Below are 17,187 nucleotides of genomic sequence, written 5' to 3' on the forward strand. Positions count from 1 at the left end.
GATCCCCTACAGCTGGCCTGGTTCCTTGCCCCTCCCCCTTACTCTCTTCATTCTATCTTCCCAAAGCAAGCTCTGAGCCTTATTTTGGAGCTACAAGAGGCAGAGAATTCATCAGTTCTCTTGGTAATTTGCTCTAACAGTTCAATATTAATTTGCTTGCTATGTCTATTTTGAATGTGCCTTGCTTTAGCTTCCAGTCTTGGCCTCTCCCTCTTTAGCCATATTAAAGAGCCTTTTATAATCCAGTATTTCCTTCCTGGAGAGATCCTTATATGCTGTAATAAAGTTACAAGTTATGGGGAGCATGGTCACGCTTGAAGATAGGCTACAGTCACAGGCAGACCTTGACAGGCTAGCAAGTTGGGCGGATCAGAATCTGATGAAGTTCAACATTGAGAAATGTAAAGTGCTCCACCTTGGGATGAGCAACCCCCAACACACTTACAGGTCTGGTGGCACCAAACTCATGAACACCACAAATGAAAGGGACCAGTATGAATATGAGTCGACAGTGCAATGCGGTAGCCAGTATGGCAAATGATACTCTGGCATGCATCAATCGATGCATCTCCAGCAAAAAACCAAGGAGGTGATTCTTCCGCTTTACTCAGCACTGGTGAGACTGCAGCTGGAGTACTGTGTCTAGTTCTGGGCACCACACTTTAAAAAGGATTTGGACAAGCTTGAGAGAGTCCAAAGAAGAGCCACCCATATGATAAGAGTCTTATACAGCAAGCCATACGAGGAAAGACTGAGGGATCTGGTACTCTTCAGCCTGAGGAAAAGGCTGAGAGGGGACCTAGTAGCAGCTTACCGCTACACTAGGGGAGTGCATCAAGGACTTGGTGAGCAACTGTTCACCAGGACACCTGAGGGGAGAACAGGAGTAATGGCCACAAATTCCTGGAAGATCAATTCAGGCTCAACATTAGGAAAAATGTCTTCACAGTCAGGGTGTCCAGACTCTGGAATAAACTTCCTCCAGAGGTGGTGCGATCACCTACCATGGAAGTATCCTCAAGAGGAGGCTTAGACATTCACCTTGCTGGGGTCACCTGACCCTCAGTTATCTTTCCTGCTTGGTGCCAGGGGCTGGACCCGATGATTTTCTGAGGTCCCATCTGGCCTTACAATCTATGAATCTGAATCATTCCAAATTCCTACCATCATGCTGCTTTGTAGTTCATGTAACTTGTTAAATTGAGATAATCAAAATATGTATTATTCTGTTGCTCTTTCAGAGGCAAGAGGGAGTATACCTTCTATCTCAGTCAGTACCCCACAGATGACAAGAATTAAAAATTAAGAAAAAAAGGAAATTTTTTAAATCTTCTAAATAATGGATTTCTGTTTCTTCCTACCAGCAACTGTCATTGCAGAGGATTTTCCAGGCTTTTATCCAAGTATAAGCAAATGTTCAGTTCAGTCTTTTGGGCACTAACTAATCAAGATGGACTAAATTCAGTCCTAGCTGAGGCAAGCATAAATATATTAGTGGAAGTAGGTACATTTCAGAAGTGTTTTGCATTGTCCTGGTTCTGTTCCCATTAATGAAAGATCTAACTCCCATTGACTGCAACTGGACCAGAGTTAAGTGAACTCTGAGCACTTCTGGGTTATCTGTTATATTAATAAATAGTGGTTGATCTATTTAGCACATATGGATAACTTTGGTGGAGCTTTAATGAGACTTGTGATTTTTTTTTTCTTAAATTGGCTCATTTCAAAATAGCCAAGTGCATTCTATTTATATAAGTTTTGGCTTTATGTAGACTAACATTGGCTTAGTCCCTAAACTAGTAAAACTTTGTCCAATTGTGCAGATTTACCTCTGCATGAATCAGTGATAACATTCTACCTGTGCAAGTTGTACCAATTTAGGTTTTGTCCGTCTGCTTCCACCCCAGGGTAGCTCTATAATGATGCAAATAAGCAATTATTACCTGTTCCTCTGCTACCTAGTGGCAAAGTGCTGTAATTGTCCTGTGTGTGTTCCTCATGCTGGATATACTATGGTAATTGAATACCTATCCACCCTTTATAGTATAATTCTGTTAGGAGAATATGTATTGTTGATCATACTCAAGATCTATTACAAGTACAGATGTACAAGTACAGATGATGTGTTTATTGATGCCCCAAAGGTTAGTATTAACATATGATTATTTTATAATCTGAGCATTGACACAAAAGTTATTTTAGTTATGGACAGATATGAAAAAACTTGAGGATGAAGTAACCAGAAGACAAATAAAAGGAACCTAAATTCAATTACTGACTTTAAAATAAAAATCACTTGAATTTAATATCATAATATTGGGGTTTTCACTCATTTGTGAATGATTGGGTTTGTTGATACTGAATTTTGTAATTTCATAGATTTCATAGATATTAGGGCTGGAAGGGACCTCGCAAGATCATGGGGCCAACCTCCTGCCCAAGAGGCAGGAAGTCTGCTGGGGTCAAATGATCCCAGTAAAATAGGCATCCAAGTGTGTCTTAAAGGTTTCCAGAGTAGGTACTTGCACCACTTCTGGGGGGAGTCTATTCCAGGCTCTGGGGACTCGGATGGTAAAAAAGTTTTTTTCTTATGTCCAGCTTAAAATGTTCTTTCCGGAGTTTGTGACCGTTAGACCTTGTCTTCCCTTGGGGTGCCCTGGTGAACAGATATTCTCCCAGTTTCTGGTACACACCCCTTATATACTTATAGGCTGCCACCAAGTTGCCCCTGAGCCTTTGCTTTTCCAGGCTGAAGAGTCCCATGCCTCTCAGCCTTTCTTCATAAAACCTGTTCTCTTGTCCTCTGATCATGCACATGGCTCTCCTGGATTCTCTCAAGCTTCTCCACATCCTTCCTAAAGTGCAGAGCCCAGAACTGAATGCAGTATTCCAGCTGTGGCCTCACCAAGGCCAAGTACAGCAGGAGGATGACTTCCTGGGTCTTGCATGAGATGCATCAATGGGTGCAAGCCAGGGTTTTGTTTCCTTTGCTGGCTGTGGCATCGCATTGGTATCTCATGTTCATCTTGTGGTCAGTCGTGACCCCCAAGTCTCTTTTGGTCATAGTGCTAGAGAGTGTAGCACTGCCAAGCCTATAGGTATGATGTGGATTCTTTTTCCAGATGTGGAGCACTTTGCGTTTCTCAGTGTTGAATGCCATCAGATTTTGATCCGCCCACCTTGCGAGCCTGTTCAGTTCGGACTGAATTGCCAACCTATCCTGTAATATGACCATGCTTCCCCACAGTTTGGTGTCATCAGTGAATTTTTAGCCAGTCCACTTCTGATACCTGAATCTAGATGGTTATAAATATGTTTGAGTACTGGTCCAAGTATGGAGCCCTGGGTGATACCACTGGTCACTATGCACCATTTTGGCATGGTTCCGGCTACTGTCACTCTCTGGGTCCGACCATGGAGCTGGTCCCCAAGCCATCAGACCATACGGTGGTTGAGGCTGGAGTTCCCCAGTTTAACTATGAGGATTTCATGGGAGACCAAGTCAAAGGCTTTTTTGAAGTCCAAATAGATAACATCAACCTCTTCTCCTTTGTCCAAGTGTGATGTGTCATAGTTTTTCTGTTCCTCTACTGAAGTTCAAAAGAGTCTTTGGGTGGAACAATGACCAAAAGCAACCATGTTTTTCAAATGAAAAGGATGAAACTGTTTATTTTTGCATGGCATGTAACAGATTTCCTGGGGAGGCACGTGCAAACTCAGAAATGCAGTGAGCTTTCCTTATACCCTTATTCAAGAGGCTATCAAAACCACGGGGAAAAAAATAGAATAGTTGTCATTTAATTTGAACTGATATTTTTACTTTTTGTCCGTTGGAGGGAAAAGTATAGACAACTTAGTTTTGTAAGTGGGAAAAGTATTGGATGTAGCTTCAAATTTTTTTTGTAGAAAATTTAATGTTTTCCTGCACAGGAGGTATGCAATCATTCAAGGGACTAGATTAATTAAGATAAAGTAAAAATCTATGAATAAGAGAAAAATAACGTGAAAGGGTGCATAAGAGTAACAAATATAAATTGTACTGTGTCGTTCTTTATCACAATTAAAGTCTTGGAGAACGTTAATGCGCCAAATCAATGAAATCTAGATTTATTTTATTTGAAGAGTATATCTCTGCAGCACACTTGGGTTGTATACATGCTGAGTTGCTAATAGCTAGGGTTTGTCTAAATGCCATCAGTTATGACCTCATGCTTTGTGTTTAGTTTTAGGTCTTAAGCATGCATACATTTCTGACATTGGTGGGGATTATTTGTTCAACGTGGCATGATTTAATTAGCATATATATTTAAAAGAGCAGTTTTTTACAGAAGTGAAATAGTGGAATACTCAAAAATCTTTTCTGAGTAATGTTTTACTGAAGTTAAAATCTTCTAATGAAAACTCAATGTATTTCAAAGTATGCTGCTGAACTCTTCTGCTACAGTGCTGCTATTGATTTATATTTGCATTGAAAAATCAGACTATTGCACTTTTTAAAAAACAATTAAATGGAATTCTAATTTAAAATATTGGGTGACTTTTTTTAATATTAGTCTGCACTGTTATCATACTGTATGATAAATGTGTAGAGTTGCTACTGCTATTGTACATTGTTCTTCCGTGTGATGAAGCCCTGCAATTAATAAGATCCTGTCTTTGGCAAGAGATCATAAGAAGCAGCACATATAATTCTGTTCACACTCAGTGTAAATGTTTGGTCAAAATATCATATTTACTCAAACAGAAGATGAGGTTTGTTTTCCACAGTCACCATGGGGAACTGGGGGAAGCCCCTTATCTTACATTTGCATACAAGGAAACCTCATTATATACAAAGCAGCATGTGGTTAGTAATGGAAACCAACTACAAAGTAAATTAAAATCACCAACACTAAGCATGACTATAAAACACATGGCCCATAATGGGAAATCATACTGTTAGAAACCTACTACAACACTAGGGTAGTGGAGCCCATCTGAATAAGATATGTGGTAGTGTCCATTGAGTGCATTCCCCCTCAGCACCGAATCTTTTTGAAGTTGTAAGCCACTACATTGTATACATCTTGACTTCGTCTTCACTTGCACAGCTAAGTTGTGCCTTTCTTTCCCATTTCCAATTATTCCTATTTCTTTGCCAGCATTTAATGTCTGGAGAGCATCACCAAATGGCCCCAGACAGTTCACTCAGAATTCCTTTGTCATCCCCCTCCCTCAGCCTGTTGCATGTAATCCATATGCCCCTTCCCCACCATGAGGCGGAGCCGGACCAGGTTGCCCTGCGCCTAATTTGCATATAGATTTTTGAAGGATCCCAGGACTCCTTATGAACACCTGGTTCCAGTCATGAGTGGAGAGCTAATTACCACATACCCTCCCCACCCCAGGATCTATCTGGGGTACACACATGCTGAGCTCTGGGATCATCATGGCTTGAAATGTTGTTGACTTTGCTGGGGCCCAGCCCAGTGAAATATATAATCATGAGCCTTTTGGCTTTGGACTAATATCATGCATAGTTTGTACTATATATAAATAGGTGCCAAAGTGCAGCTTAAAAGTGTGTTTATGGAGTACATGTGCTAAAACTTGCAGCGGTTTCAAAAAAGATTAAATGCATCTATTTTGGATGAACTAAGTCTGCAGGTACTACATGCAAATTATTACAGCTATGTTTATTTCAAGATCAGTGATTTTAAATTTGCTCTTCACTTCCATGTGTTCAAGGGGAGAAGGGTCTGCTAGGTTCACGGCAGGGGCTGCAGGGGGAAGAAGTTGGGGGGAGACAGAGGGCATAGGGGCTGCCTTATTTATTTCCTCTACTGTAGCAGTGGAAGGGGGGGAATTCAAAGCAAACCTCCAATAATTAGATTCTGTACTTAGAAAATTATATCAAATTTATACATTTTCCATATATAAAATCTATTGGGGGATTGTCTTATAAGTAGGGTTATCTTTTATATATGACTAAATATGGTAAGTTTGGATATTAATTAAAGTGATTTAATAGATATTGATTCTTTTTTTCCCCCCTAATTATTTAAAAGGGGTGTTAAGATCTTGAAGCATGATTGTCCTTGTTCGTGAGAATTTAGAAGTAATTTTATAATCTGAGTCAAAATTTGGGGAAGGGTAAAGATGCACTACTAAAGATCACTTGCCAAATTTCTTTGTTATAAGCTGAGCTATAATGCCTGCTCTGTATAAAAATATGGTACGTTACTGAGGAACTACTTAATGTAAAGCTTGATAGATTAAGACATAAACAATAATGCTGCTGGAAAGATTGGCTGGACATACATGCTGAATAGTCAGTTGCAACCTCTGTATAAAGAGGTAAAAATGCTCCTAAAAGCCACATAATTTTATTTAAACTTATTTATTGAAAGTTTGTAGTTTTTAGTTGGAAAAGCTTGGAAGTTTGGGATTCCTGGTCTGTCAGTCATTTTTAACATGCCTGTTCACTAAGTTGTTGCATACTAATATGGATACGGTGTTGATGCAGTTGATCCCCTCAGAAGTCTGTTCACTTTGCTGTTGTTAGCACACTACTGCTATTTACTTCATTGTAAGGTGTAGACTGCAATCAAGGCTGATACAGAAACATCTGTGGGGTGGGGGGGGATGTAAGGGTGGGGAAGAGGGGAATGCAGTGTGTACCTGATCCCTTCTGAACTCTGCATTCCAGGGGTGTTAACCACTCTTTCTCCTTTATAATGGTCTCAATGTTCTACTAATCAAGCTATCTTTTCTTCTGCAATTCTGCTGTTAGCTGCTCTTGGTAATGTAACTCCATTTCACAGTCCTGCAGACTATATTTAACTTATTCCAATAAAATGTTTGTATCCATTTTTGCTTCAATCTTAAACTGAATAATCATAGCGCAAGGCCCTAGCATATTAGTAAAGCTTCTAGTTTATTTTTAATGAAAGAAATGTGTTGTTTTATATGAGACTATGCTGCTTACCATCAGCACCCCACTTTTCAGAATTCTAGATCCACCCATGGTCGTATCCCAACTGCATGTTCTAATTTCACACAGTTCCTTTGTTAGGTCTCTTTTGAAACATTTCTACTGAAAATGTTCTTTTGAGAATTCCCCTTCCCTTCCTCCCCGCCCCCCCTTACATTTTGTGTGTTGTAAACTGTTGATTTATGTACAATACATAGGAAACAGATTTTAAAACCCTTGATTTACCCAAATTGACACTAGCCCAAAGGTACCTATTCTGACCTGATTGGGCCATTATGTCTGGATCCATGGCATACTTTCTACCTGACCTGCTTGAAGACCTCACAATGAGGGAATTATAAGATGGGGTCAACAAGAACTAGAAAAAAATGAAAAGAAAGGGAAAACCTTGAGGGGCTTTTTCTTTGAGTCAGCAAGCCATCTGATGGAAGCTTTACATTATTGATGCCTAAAGCCAGCCAGGAATTGAAGATAAAGGAAAAATTTCTTCCAGTTTATGACAAGTTCTCTGGCACCCAAAGAACCCACTGTCTTGAAGTGCTGTGCCACCTCTGCAGTCATCTGGTTCTTGACTGCAGCCACAGCTCTAGTTCCATGTTAGATCAAAGAGTGAAGGATCTAAAAAATGCAAACCATGGTTATCTGTATCCTAGCTGCCAGCAGAGGGTTTGGGATTGAGAGTATGGTTGGGGGTAAGAAGGTAAAAAAGGTTTATCGACTTAAAAACATGACTACAAGTAGTAACAAAACAACAAGGACAGACGATAACAATTTGCATCAGCAACTTATCGGCAGTCCCCTCGGATGCCTGATGTATGACAAATTCCTCTTCTGCAAAGCTCAGCGAAGTCAGGCGTCCCCAATCAGTGCTGTCTGAGGGGGACCCTGGTATTCAGTCCTCAGGCTCCTTGAGATCCACTAGCCCACGAATCCAGGTTAGCAGCTAATTCCAAATCGGTAGTTTCTTTTACAGAGCTGCGTCTTCCTTCTAAAAGATTTCCGGATGTGTCAGCCAATTTATAACTTCTGAGCTATGCTGATAACTTACAGCCATCCAGATTCTCCCATTATAATTATTGTTAGGACTGACCAATAGCAGTACAAGCCTTGCATTCTTCTGATAAGGTTAATTTTAACTATGCCACAAAGCCTACCACTACTTCTACAAGGCCTTGCTAAATTTACTAGGCCTCATTACTCTTTGACTTTAATTAGGCTCTTAACCACAACATATAGCTTAATATCTGAACAAATGATAGAAAAACACTTGGTCTAATCTTCACAGCATTCAGCAAGCACCTTTAGACACAATTTTCAGCTGTCACAATCTGAGTATTTTATTTCTCTTCATTTAATGTTTTCTCTTTGTTTCTAATTTGATGACACTGCAGCACTTTTTTTGGTGGGAAAGTGCATGTATGGGTTGGAACTCCTGGAAAATTGCATATAGGAAGAGTGACAGATCAATCCCAAGATGTCAAGAATCATAATTCACCTTATTGTTATTGTTAAAGAGATACACATGGACTCTTGATCTTAATTTTGTGTCAAATCCTAAAGTACTTAAAACTGATCTGTAAACTAATTAAGGTTTGTCAAACTTCTGTTTATCAGTGCATTCTGTTAAGGCCTGTATTACCTGTGTTGGGAAGAGGAATGGGTTAGCCAATATACAAGAATCATGCAAAGAGAGAGGTTAGTTAATGTTGAAGTGATGGCTTAGAATTCAGGGGCGGGCAGTTATTTCAGGCAGAGGGCTGGTTACTGAGTTTTGGCAAGCCATCGAGGGCCGCATGACAGCCAGCCAGGGGCAGGTAAATATTAATTTTCTAAATTTTTTTAGAGGCCCCATGGGCTGGATAGAATGGCCTGGCGGGCTGCATTTGGCCCGCAGGCCACATTTTGCCTGCCCCTGGCTTAGATGTTACGCAGTGATTTGATTTCAGTAATAAAATTGAGTTCCCATTACCCTGCTTCAAGTGGAGCTCTTTATTTGGGGTTTAAAACCAAATAGATCTCCGCCACTTTAATTTTTTTTACAGGATTTCTAGGAATACTTTCTCTCTATTAATCTAATTTAATTCCAATCCAATATTGATGTTCATTTTTTATCTTGATTAAATATTGGTATTAACTATTTCTTAGCTCTAGTCTAGTAGTGTTAATAGTAGTTTACCTCTGATTATGATTCTTGGTCTTATTTTTGTTTAATTTTTAATAAAGTGCATTAAAAGATACTGATTTTTTTCCAATAAACAGCATATGGCAGATCTTTTGAAAATATGGGTTGCTATCAGCCAGTGTACTTACTAACTTAATTAGTTGAATCCAAATTAACCTTTGCTTCTTACACAGCTGCTTTCTATTCATTATAGACTTTTACCTCTCCCTTATTTTTGGAGAGTCTGACTGTAATTAAGACTAATGTAAATACTTTGCAGGCAGCATTTGGTAACTTGTTAATTCCCTCTGGAGGTTGACTGACAGCTAGACTTTGCATTCAAGTAAGTGTAGAGATATAGGGTCTTTCTCTGAAGTTTTGATTTGAGAGACTTTTGTTGTTTGGCCTTCTGCTCCTACATTTGCTGTGACAAAAGAATCTGTTACTGGACGAAAATCTTTTGGAGAATGCTTGGTATCTCCTGTCAGTACACTTACAAGTGGCTGGAATAGGTGCTGGAATCAGCATGCGTCTTCTGTAGATACCATTATTCCCCAGTTGCAAGGGTAGTGAACCTGCAAGACAAAAGCATAGAACATCCAGTACTTACACGTGTAGGTGTTGCAAGAGACCACACTATGTCAAGAACCTTTGCCATACATTTGAGTAAGGCATTCCAACATCTTTAGCAACACCTGGATAAGATGTTGAAGGTTTTGTGCATTATCAGGAAAGTGTGAGGCACATTCAAATTGGATCAGTTGTTCACCCCTGTGAACAATTACCTTAATCATATTGTTCCCTCCACCTAATAAATTTGAGCCCGCATTGATTGACTTGCTTAAGACTGTATATCTTCCTGGAGATCTGACCCTGATAGTGGAACTAGTAAACATACTGTTTTTTGGGAATTAGATCCAATTCCATGAGGTGCTTGAGATAAGCATTTGAGAACTAGGCAGGTGAACCAAAAGGATACTAGTAGGTTTGGCCCATTCTTTGATATCAGTAACTTTCTTTTATTGGGAATCCTGCATGGGGTCCTTGCACATTCCCATTGTGACTCCACAGAGGATGAATGGCAGATGAGTCCCTCCTGTACACAGAGAGGGAAGCAGAGGGGTACTTGTTCTCCAAAGGTAGGACTATTGTTTACATGTACTAGAGTACATATTTGGTAATCCAAATCTCCATTATCTAAATGGAAACTTTTTTTTTTCCCCACCAATCTGTAATTTGGTTTTGTGTAACAAACCATTTCCTTCTTAAGCTTTATGTAATACAGTACTTCATCTCTACTCTTAAGCTTGATACTATAACTTGTAACTGTTTAACTTTTTTGAATAAATTCAGCTATCCAAATGACTTTTCAGCAGGTGCTTTGCAAAAGGGTTTAGATAAAAGACATTAATACCATAGCTTGCTTTAATTTCACATTAGTTGACAGGGAATATTCACTGATAACTTGTTTGTTTGCAGTGCAGAGAGATCAGCATCTAGTGCTCTAACCAGCATAGAGTGATAGAGTCAATGGACTGGAAGGGGCCTGTAAGATCATTGAGTCCAGTCCTGTGCCCTAGGCTGGAGGTTTAAGAGCTCAAACTAGTTCAACAAGGTGCTTATCCAGCCTCATCTTGAACACCTCCAAGGATGGTGACTGTACCACCTCTGCTGGCAGTGTGTTCCAAGTTCTAGTTACCCTTATGGAGAAGAAGTTCTTCCTTATGTCCAGCCTAAATCTTCCCTGTATTAGTTTGCGACTGTTGGTCCTTGTCTTCCCAAAGGGTGCGTTCCTAAAGAGTTGCTCCCCTAGATCCTGGTGTTCCCCTCTGACATTTGTAGGCAGCTATCAAGTCACCTCACAGCCTTCTCTTACTGAGACTGAACAAGTCCAACTCCTGGAGTCTCTCCTCATAGGGCCTATCCTCCAGGTCCCTAATCATGTGGGTGGCCCTTCTCTGTACCCTCTCAAGTTTATCTGCATCCTTCTTGAAGTGCAGCACCCAAAACTGGGCACAGTACCCCAGTTGTGGCCTCACGAATGCTGAGTAGAGAAGGAGAAGCACCTCCTTCAATCTGTTGGCAACACATTGGCTGATGCACGCCAGAGTTCTGTTTGCCATGCTGGCGACTTCCTTGCACTGTTGGCTCATTCATTTTCTGGTCAGTTGTGACCCCCAGGTCCCATTCAGCTGCCATGCCAGGCAGTGGGCTACCGCCTGTCATATAGTTGTGGTGAAGGTTCTTCTTACCCAGATGAAGGACCTGGCATTTTTCCTTGCTGAGCCTCATCTGATCAGCCCATAGAACCAATCTGTCAAGGTTGTCCTGGATCTTTGCCCTGTCCTCTGCCCACATTTCCCCACAGCTTAGTGTCACTTGCAAACGTAATCCTAGAGCATTCCACCCCCTCATCCAAGTCATTAATATGTTAAAAAGCACGGGTCCAAACACTGATCCCTGTGGGACACCACTGGCGACAGTCCTCCAGGATGAGGCCATCCCATCAATTACAACTGTCTGGGACTGGCCTCTAAGCCAGTTATCCACCCACCTCACTGTAGACTGCCCCAGGCCAGTACCCTCCAGTTTGATTGAGAGAATTTTATGGGAGACAGAATCAAAGGCCTTACTGAAATCTAAGTAAATGATGTCTACCTCATGACCCTTGTCCAGCTGGTTAGTTACCTGGTCGTAAAAGGACACCAAGTTTGTCAGGCATGATCTACCCTCCACAAAGCCATGCTAGTTGTTTCTTAACACCCTATCAGTTACAAGTGTGTGATTGATGGCCTCTTTAACAATTTTTTCAAAAGATTTTCCAAGGACTGAAGTCAAACTGACCAGTCTGTAGTTTGCAGGGTCATCCCCACTCCCTTTCTTAAAGATGGGCACCACGTTGGCCTTCTAGTCATCCAGGACCACGCCCCATGTTCCACAACTTTTCAGATATCTTCACCAAGGGACATGCTATGAGTTCAGCCAGTTTTTTCAGGACTCTTGGATGTAGGTCATCTGGCCCAGCAGACTTGAAAGCATCCAGTTGTTCTAAGAGGGCTCTTACCAGTTTGGGACTGATTTCATGTTGTCTGTATGTTTCCTTGTGTTCTCTGGGCTTCTGGACAGCTGCACAACTCCTATTAGCTTTCTGGAATACTGATATGAAGTATTTATTTAGGAGCTCAACCTTTTTGTGGGGGTCAACTGTGGGCTGTCCCTCTGTATTCAGTAGGGGTCCTACAGTGGAGTTTGATTTTTTTTTTCTTGCTCCCCGTATACCTGTAGAAGGACTTTTTGTTGTCCTTTATTTTGGATGCCAGCTTGATCTCCATGTGTGCCTTGGCTTTCTGTATCTCATACCTGCAGACCCTGGTTATCCAAGTGAACTCTTCTCAGGTTTCTGAACCTTTTTTCCATTGATTATATGCATCTTTTTTCTTTTTCAAAAGTTCCCTAATGTCCTTGTTGGGCCAAGTGGGTCTCTTGGCTCCTTTTCTGCTCCTTGATCATGTGGGAATAGCCTCTTTTTCAGCAGTGAGAATTGCTCCCTTGAAGAGGAACCATTGCTCCTGAGCTCCCAAATTGTCTAATCACTGGTCATAGAGGGCCTTTCTAACTAGTCTCCTGAGTTTGTCAAAGTCTGTCCTTCTAGAATCTAGGACTTCTGTTCTACTAATTGGGATCTCAGCCTTGCGGTGGATGGTGAACCTAATCAGATTGTGGTCACTGTCACCCAGAATACCTCCAATCTTCAGGTCCCCTACCATGTCCTCCCCTTTGGTAAGCACCAAGTCCAGAGTGGCTTTGCCTCTAGTTGGTCCTTCAATAACCTGTGACAGGACAGGTCATCAGCTGGCAAGTAATTAACTGACTTGTGAGCTAGCTAAATGGTCCTTCCAACAGATGTCAGGGAAATTGAAGTCACCCATGACGATCAGGTCTTTAGTTCTGGCTGCCTCAGTCAATTCCCTGGAGAATGCCTGATTGTTTTTCTCTTCTTGGGAGGCAGGTCTCTAGTAAGCTCCAACCATCAGTTCTTCCTCTCCTGAACCACCTTGTATCTTGACCCAGAGGGTCTTGAGGGATCTCTCAATTCTATCAAACCTGACTTGCAGGGAAGGGGTACCGTTGTTTACGTAGAGGGCCACCCCTCCTTCCTTCTTCCCAACTCAGTCCTTCCTGTAGAACCTATAGCCCTCAAAATCCACTGCCCAATCATATGTCACATGCCACCAGGCCTCCGTCAACCCAGTGAGGTCAAAATCCTCGTCTACCAGGAAAAGAGCCAGTTCCTCCTGTTTGTTGCCCATGCTTCTGGCGTTTCCATAAAGGCACCTGCATTCCCATCTGGTCCACCTCAGTTTTTCTGTCGCCTTGTGGTATGTTAGGGCATTGGTGCTCCCCTGGGTATCCACTATGTTGATGCCCTCTCTCGAGTCATTATGGGAAGAGGATTCATGTTCAGCAGTGGATTCATGTATAACAGCAGAACCTCCTCCCTCTCTCCCAGATGTGCCTAGTTTAAAGCCCTCCTCAGCAAGTCAGTGATTTTTTTTTTTGTAGAAAAGAGCTTCCTCCTACTGCCTGTGAGGTGAGTACTGTCTCTTGCATGTAGACCACTGCTGTTGAACTGCATACCAACCATAACCTTCTGGTTATCCAGCAAGGGTGATTTCACCCCATACCCAAAGTAAAATCGTATTGTATGTGCTCTTAAGTACTGATATGAACAGTACCAACAGTTGTATGGTATTGAGATGCTGGGTACCAAAGTTATGGTGCGGAGGGGGCACTCTCTAGCTTAGCGGTTTAGCTGAAGCAGAAATGAGGTTTTATTTTTTTTTTTCTCCCAAGGAGTGGGACTGTTGATATGAAAAACTGGGGAGGGGATTCTGTTGTTTGGATCAGATATTTCTCTCCTCCCTGCCCAAATCTTCAGTTCAGTTCCTGAACAAACAAAATAAATTATTTGCACACATATGTCACTTCTAATGATATTTGTGCCTGTATCCTTGGAGTTCAAAATGTATTCTTTTGTATTATGGCCTTTTAAATGTCATCTTTGAGAATTATTTGATAGAGTTGACTATAGAAGTAAGAGTAGAAATGAGTGAGAAGGAGTATCTGTCAGCAAACATAACCCTTGTGCTGTCAGAAAACGTATAATCCTTGTGAACCAGCTGCTGATCAAGCCAACTCAGAAATTCATGGTGGCTCTGATCTATCTTTATTGATTTCCACCCACACTTCTAACTAGAATGAATCTACAATTGTCAGTCACAATTCAATTATATACTTTGTATTTTGTTTCTGAAACAAATTTACTCAATACAAGTGGACACATTCTCTTAAACATTCAGTTTAATTTGACTGATAATGGACAGGGATCAAGCTCTGTTATGGTGCTGGATGTATAACAAAAATTTGGCTTAAAAATCAATTTGTATACTCTCCAGGGCATTTATCAAAGAAAAAAATAGCAGCAAAACAATATGCCTTTAAGCTTACGTAAGTGTTCAATACTAAATGTCTTGAGAAATGTGAGTGGTCCCAATTAGTAAGTGAGTGTTTTATCTCTGGGCATGATGATAGCTAAGAAACAAGTTAAAAGAGAGCTGCTCAATCACAATTATTAATCAGCTTTCTAGGTGATAATTCAAAGGCTGAGGTTTATTACTTTTACATTATGACCCTGGGAGCATGTTCCGTATCAAAATGATGTTGAATAAACGTACAGTGCTGAAATGATGTTCAGTTGCATAATACATTACAAGCAGTCCTCAACTTACGACAGTTCGAGTTATGACGAACCGCAATTCCGTTTGTAAATGGACACGCGAGGTTCGAAGTTCCGACCTGGGTTTCAACTTTATGACGCTAGATGCCGGAGACAGAGACTGGCCTTTTAGTGGAAGGGGAGGGGGAAGGGGAAGGGAAGGGCTGTCGGGGAGCAGATCAGGGCCCCTGTGGTGAGGGAGGGGCTGGGGCTGGGACAGAGGCTGGGGCAAACGTGGCTGGGACAGAGGCCATGGCTGCACCAGGTTCTGCAACTAGGGGCTATGGGCAGCGAGAGAAACCACGAATCATCAGGCTGCTCCACCGGCTGCCTTCACCAGGGAGAGGCAGGCGGAGCTGGGTGGCTGCAGGAGAAGCTGCAGCTCTCTGGCTGCTCATCCAGTTGCCCCCACTGGGGCAAGGCAGGCAGAGCCAAACAAGCCTTGGGAGAAGCCACAGCTGCGCAGCTCTGCCTGCCTCACCCCAGTGGGGGCAGCCGGGTGGCCACGGCTTCTCCCAAGGCTCATCCAGCTGCTCCCCCAGCTGTCCCCACTGGGGAGAAGCAGGCAGAGCTGAGTGGCTGCGGGTTTCTGGCAACTCCTACCACTTGTCATGAGACCGGGGGCAGAGGGACTTGTAACCCTGGATCTGATCAGGATGGGGCGGGCTGTGGCTGGGGCAGATCTGGGGGCACACAGCACCCCCCCATGCCCTTCCAGACACATGGCTGGAGCAGCAGGGTGCTGCTCCTCTGGGAGCCATTTGCGGGGCAGCTCCTTTAAGAATCTCCTTGGACAGTTTCTGTAAGAAAGCAGACAAGACTCCAGAAAAACCTGCAGCCAAGTCTCCTGAGAAGACTCCAGCAAAGAACCCTTCAAGAAGTCCAGCAAAGTCACCTCAAAGAAGTCCTTCCAAATAAATGTTTGCTATTTATACTATAAATACATAAATAAATGCATGTAGACAAGTAATATAGCTACAATTATTTATTTTATATAATTGATTGATAACTGTACAAAATTCTGGGCTTTGGGCGAAAATAGGGTATCAGGCCTTGGTTCAGGAACCAATCCCCCATTTATAACATTGTTTTCTATGGGAAAATTGGTTTCGAGTTACAACCTTTTGACTTAAGGTGCGGTTTTCAGGAACCAATTGTGTTGTAAATCCAAGGACTGCCTGTCTCCATTTTCATATAAGTATTGCACACGTGCCATTCTTTGTGGCACCCCTACAGCCCCTGCTGCACTCTAGAAATAATAATGAAGCATAAAACCGTAATTATTCTTTATGTGAAATAACTGTTCTGGTTGAAGAACAGTTTTAATGTCTCATACAAGTTCATTGCTGTTGCAGCTATAATATTTCAGTGCTTTATTTCTGTGAAGATTATGGCTCATCAAACTACTGTCTCTGTCTTTGCAGTGCCAATCTTTCTAAAGCTGCTTGGGGAGCTTTGGAGAAAAATGGCACCCAGCTGATGATCCGTTCCTATGAGCTTGGAGTTCTTTTCCTGCCTTCAGCATTTGTAAGTTCATAATTTGTCAGGAGAAGTCTACAAAACTGATAGTCTGAAAATACATGCAAAAGGAACTTAACTCAATCATTCATTCCCATTGTATACTTGTTTTATGGGCAAGTGGAGTTTACAGAAGCTAGTGATTCTAACAGAACTCTCTTTACACTGTCCCCTTCCCCCCAGTCAGGCTTAAGTACGGTGCTGAAATGGCTTTCACTGCTTCCTGCAATGTACAGTGTCATGCATACTTTCAAACCAGAGTTCAGAATTTTGTGCTTAGCTCCAGATTCTTCTGGACAGAAACACTGGGTCACCTAACAGTAGTGCTCTTACGGTAGTTGCATAGTTTAAATGATCTCTCCTGGTAAATTAAATAAAGCAAGCAACTGAAAGATTGCTGTACCTATTGTGAGTGCAGTGTCATGAGGATTCAGAAAGGGATGAGCATTTTTTGTCACAGTATAAATTGTTATTTGTAACTGAAAATAAAATTTTTAATTACCTTTTGAAGAATCACTTTTTTTAAATCAACTCATAATAGTCACTGGACTCTTCCGTTTTGCTATCTTGCAGACTTGCTTCTTCCAGTAAAATTCAAATTCCCTTTTTAAACTTCTGATACCTTTATAACAACCTCATTGTGAAGGGCCACTTTGGAGAGCAGAATGGTTGCAGCACAATATGGTAGGCAGATCTAGTTTCAGTAAACAGTTTTTTATCTGAGAAGACAGAGTTTGAGTAAAGCAGAGTACTGGGAAT

General features: G+C 41.7%; 1 protein-coding gene across 1 annotated transcript in view; it reads left to right on the forward strand.

Annotated features, from left to right (window-relative positions):
* The window catches only part of TDP1 (tyrosyl-DNA phosphodiesterase 1), a 123,433-nt gene that overhangs the window by 63,754 nt on the left and 42,492 nt on the right, over positions 1–17,187 (forward strand). Inside the window, exon 14 of the mRNA XM_006028350.2 lies at positions 16,335–16,437. Coding sequence (XP_006028412.1) covers positions 16,335–16,437 — 103 coding nt within the window. The remainder of the gene's footprint in view (positions 1–16,334; positions 16,438–17,187) is intronic.

Source organism: Alligator sinensis, unplaced genomic scaffold (genome assembly GCF_000455745.1).
Source record: "Alligator sinensis unplaced genomic scaffold, ASM45574v1 scaffold281_1, whole genome shotgun sequence".
Lineage (NCBI taxonomy): Eukaryota > Metazoa > Chordata > Crocodylia > Alligatoridae > Alligator > Alligator sinensis.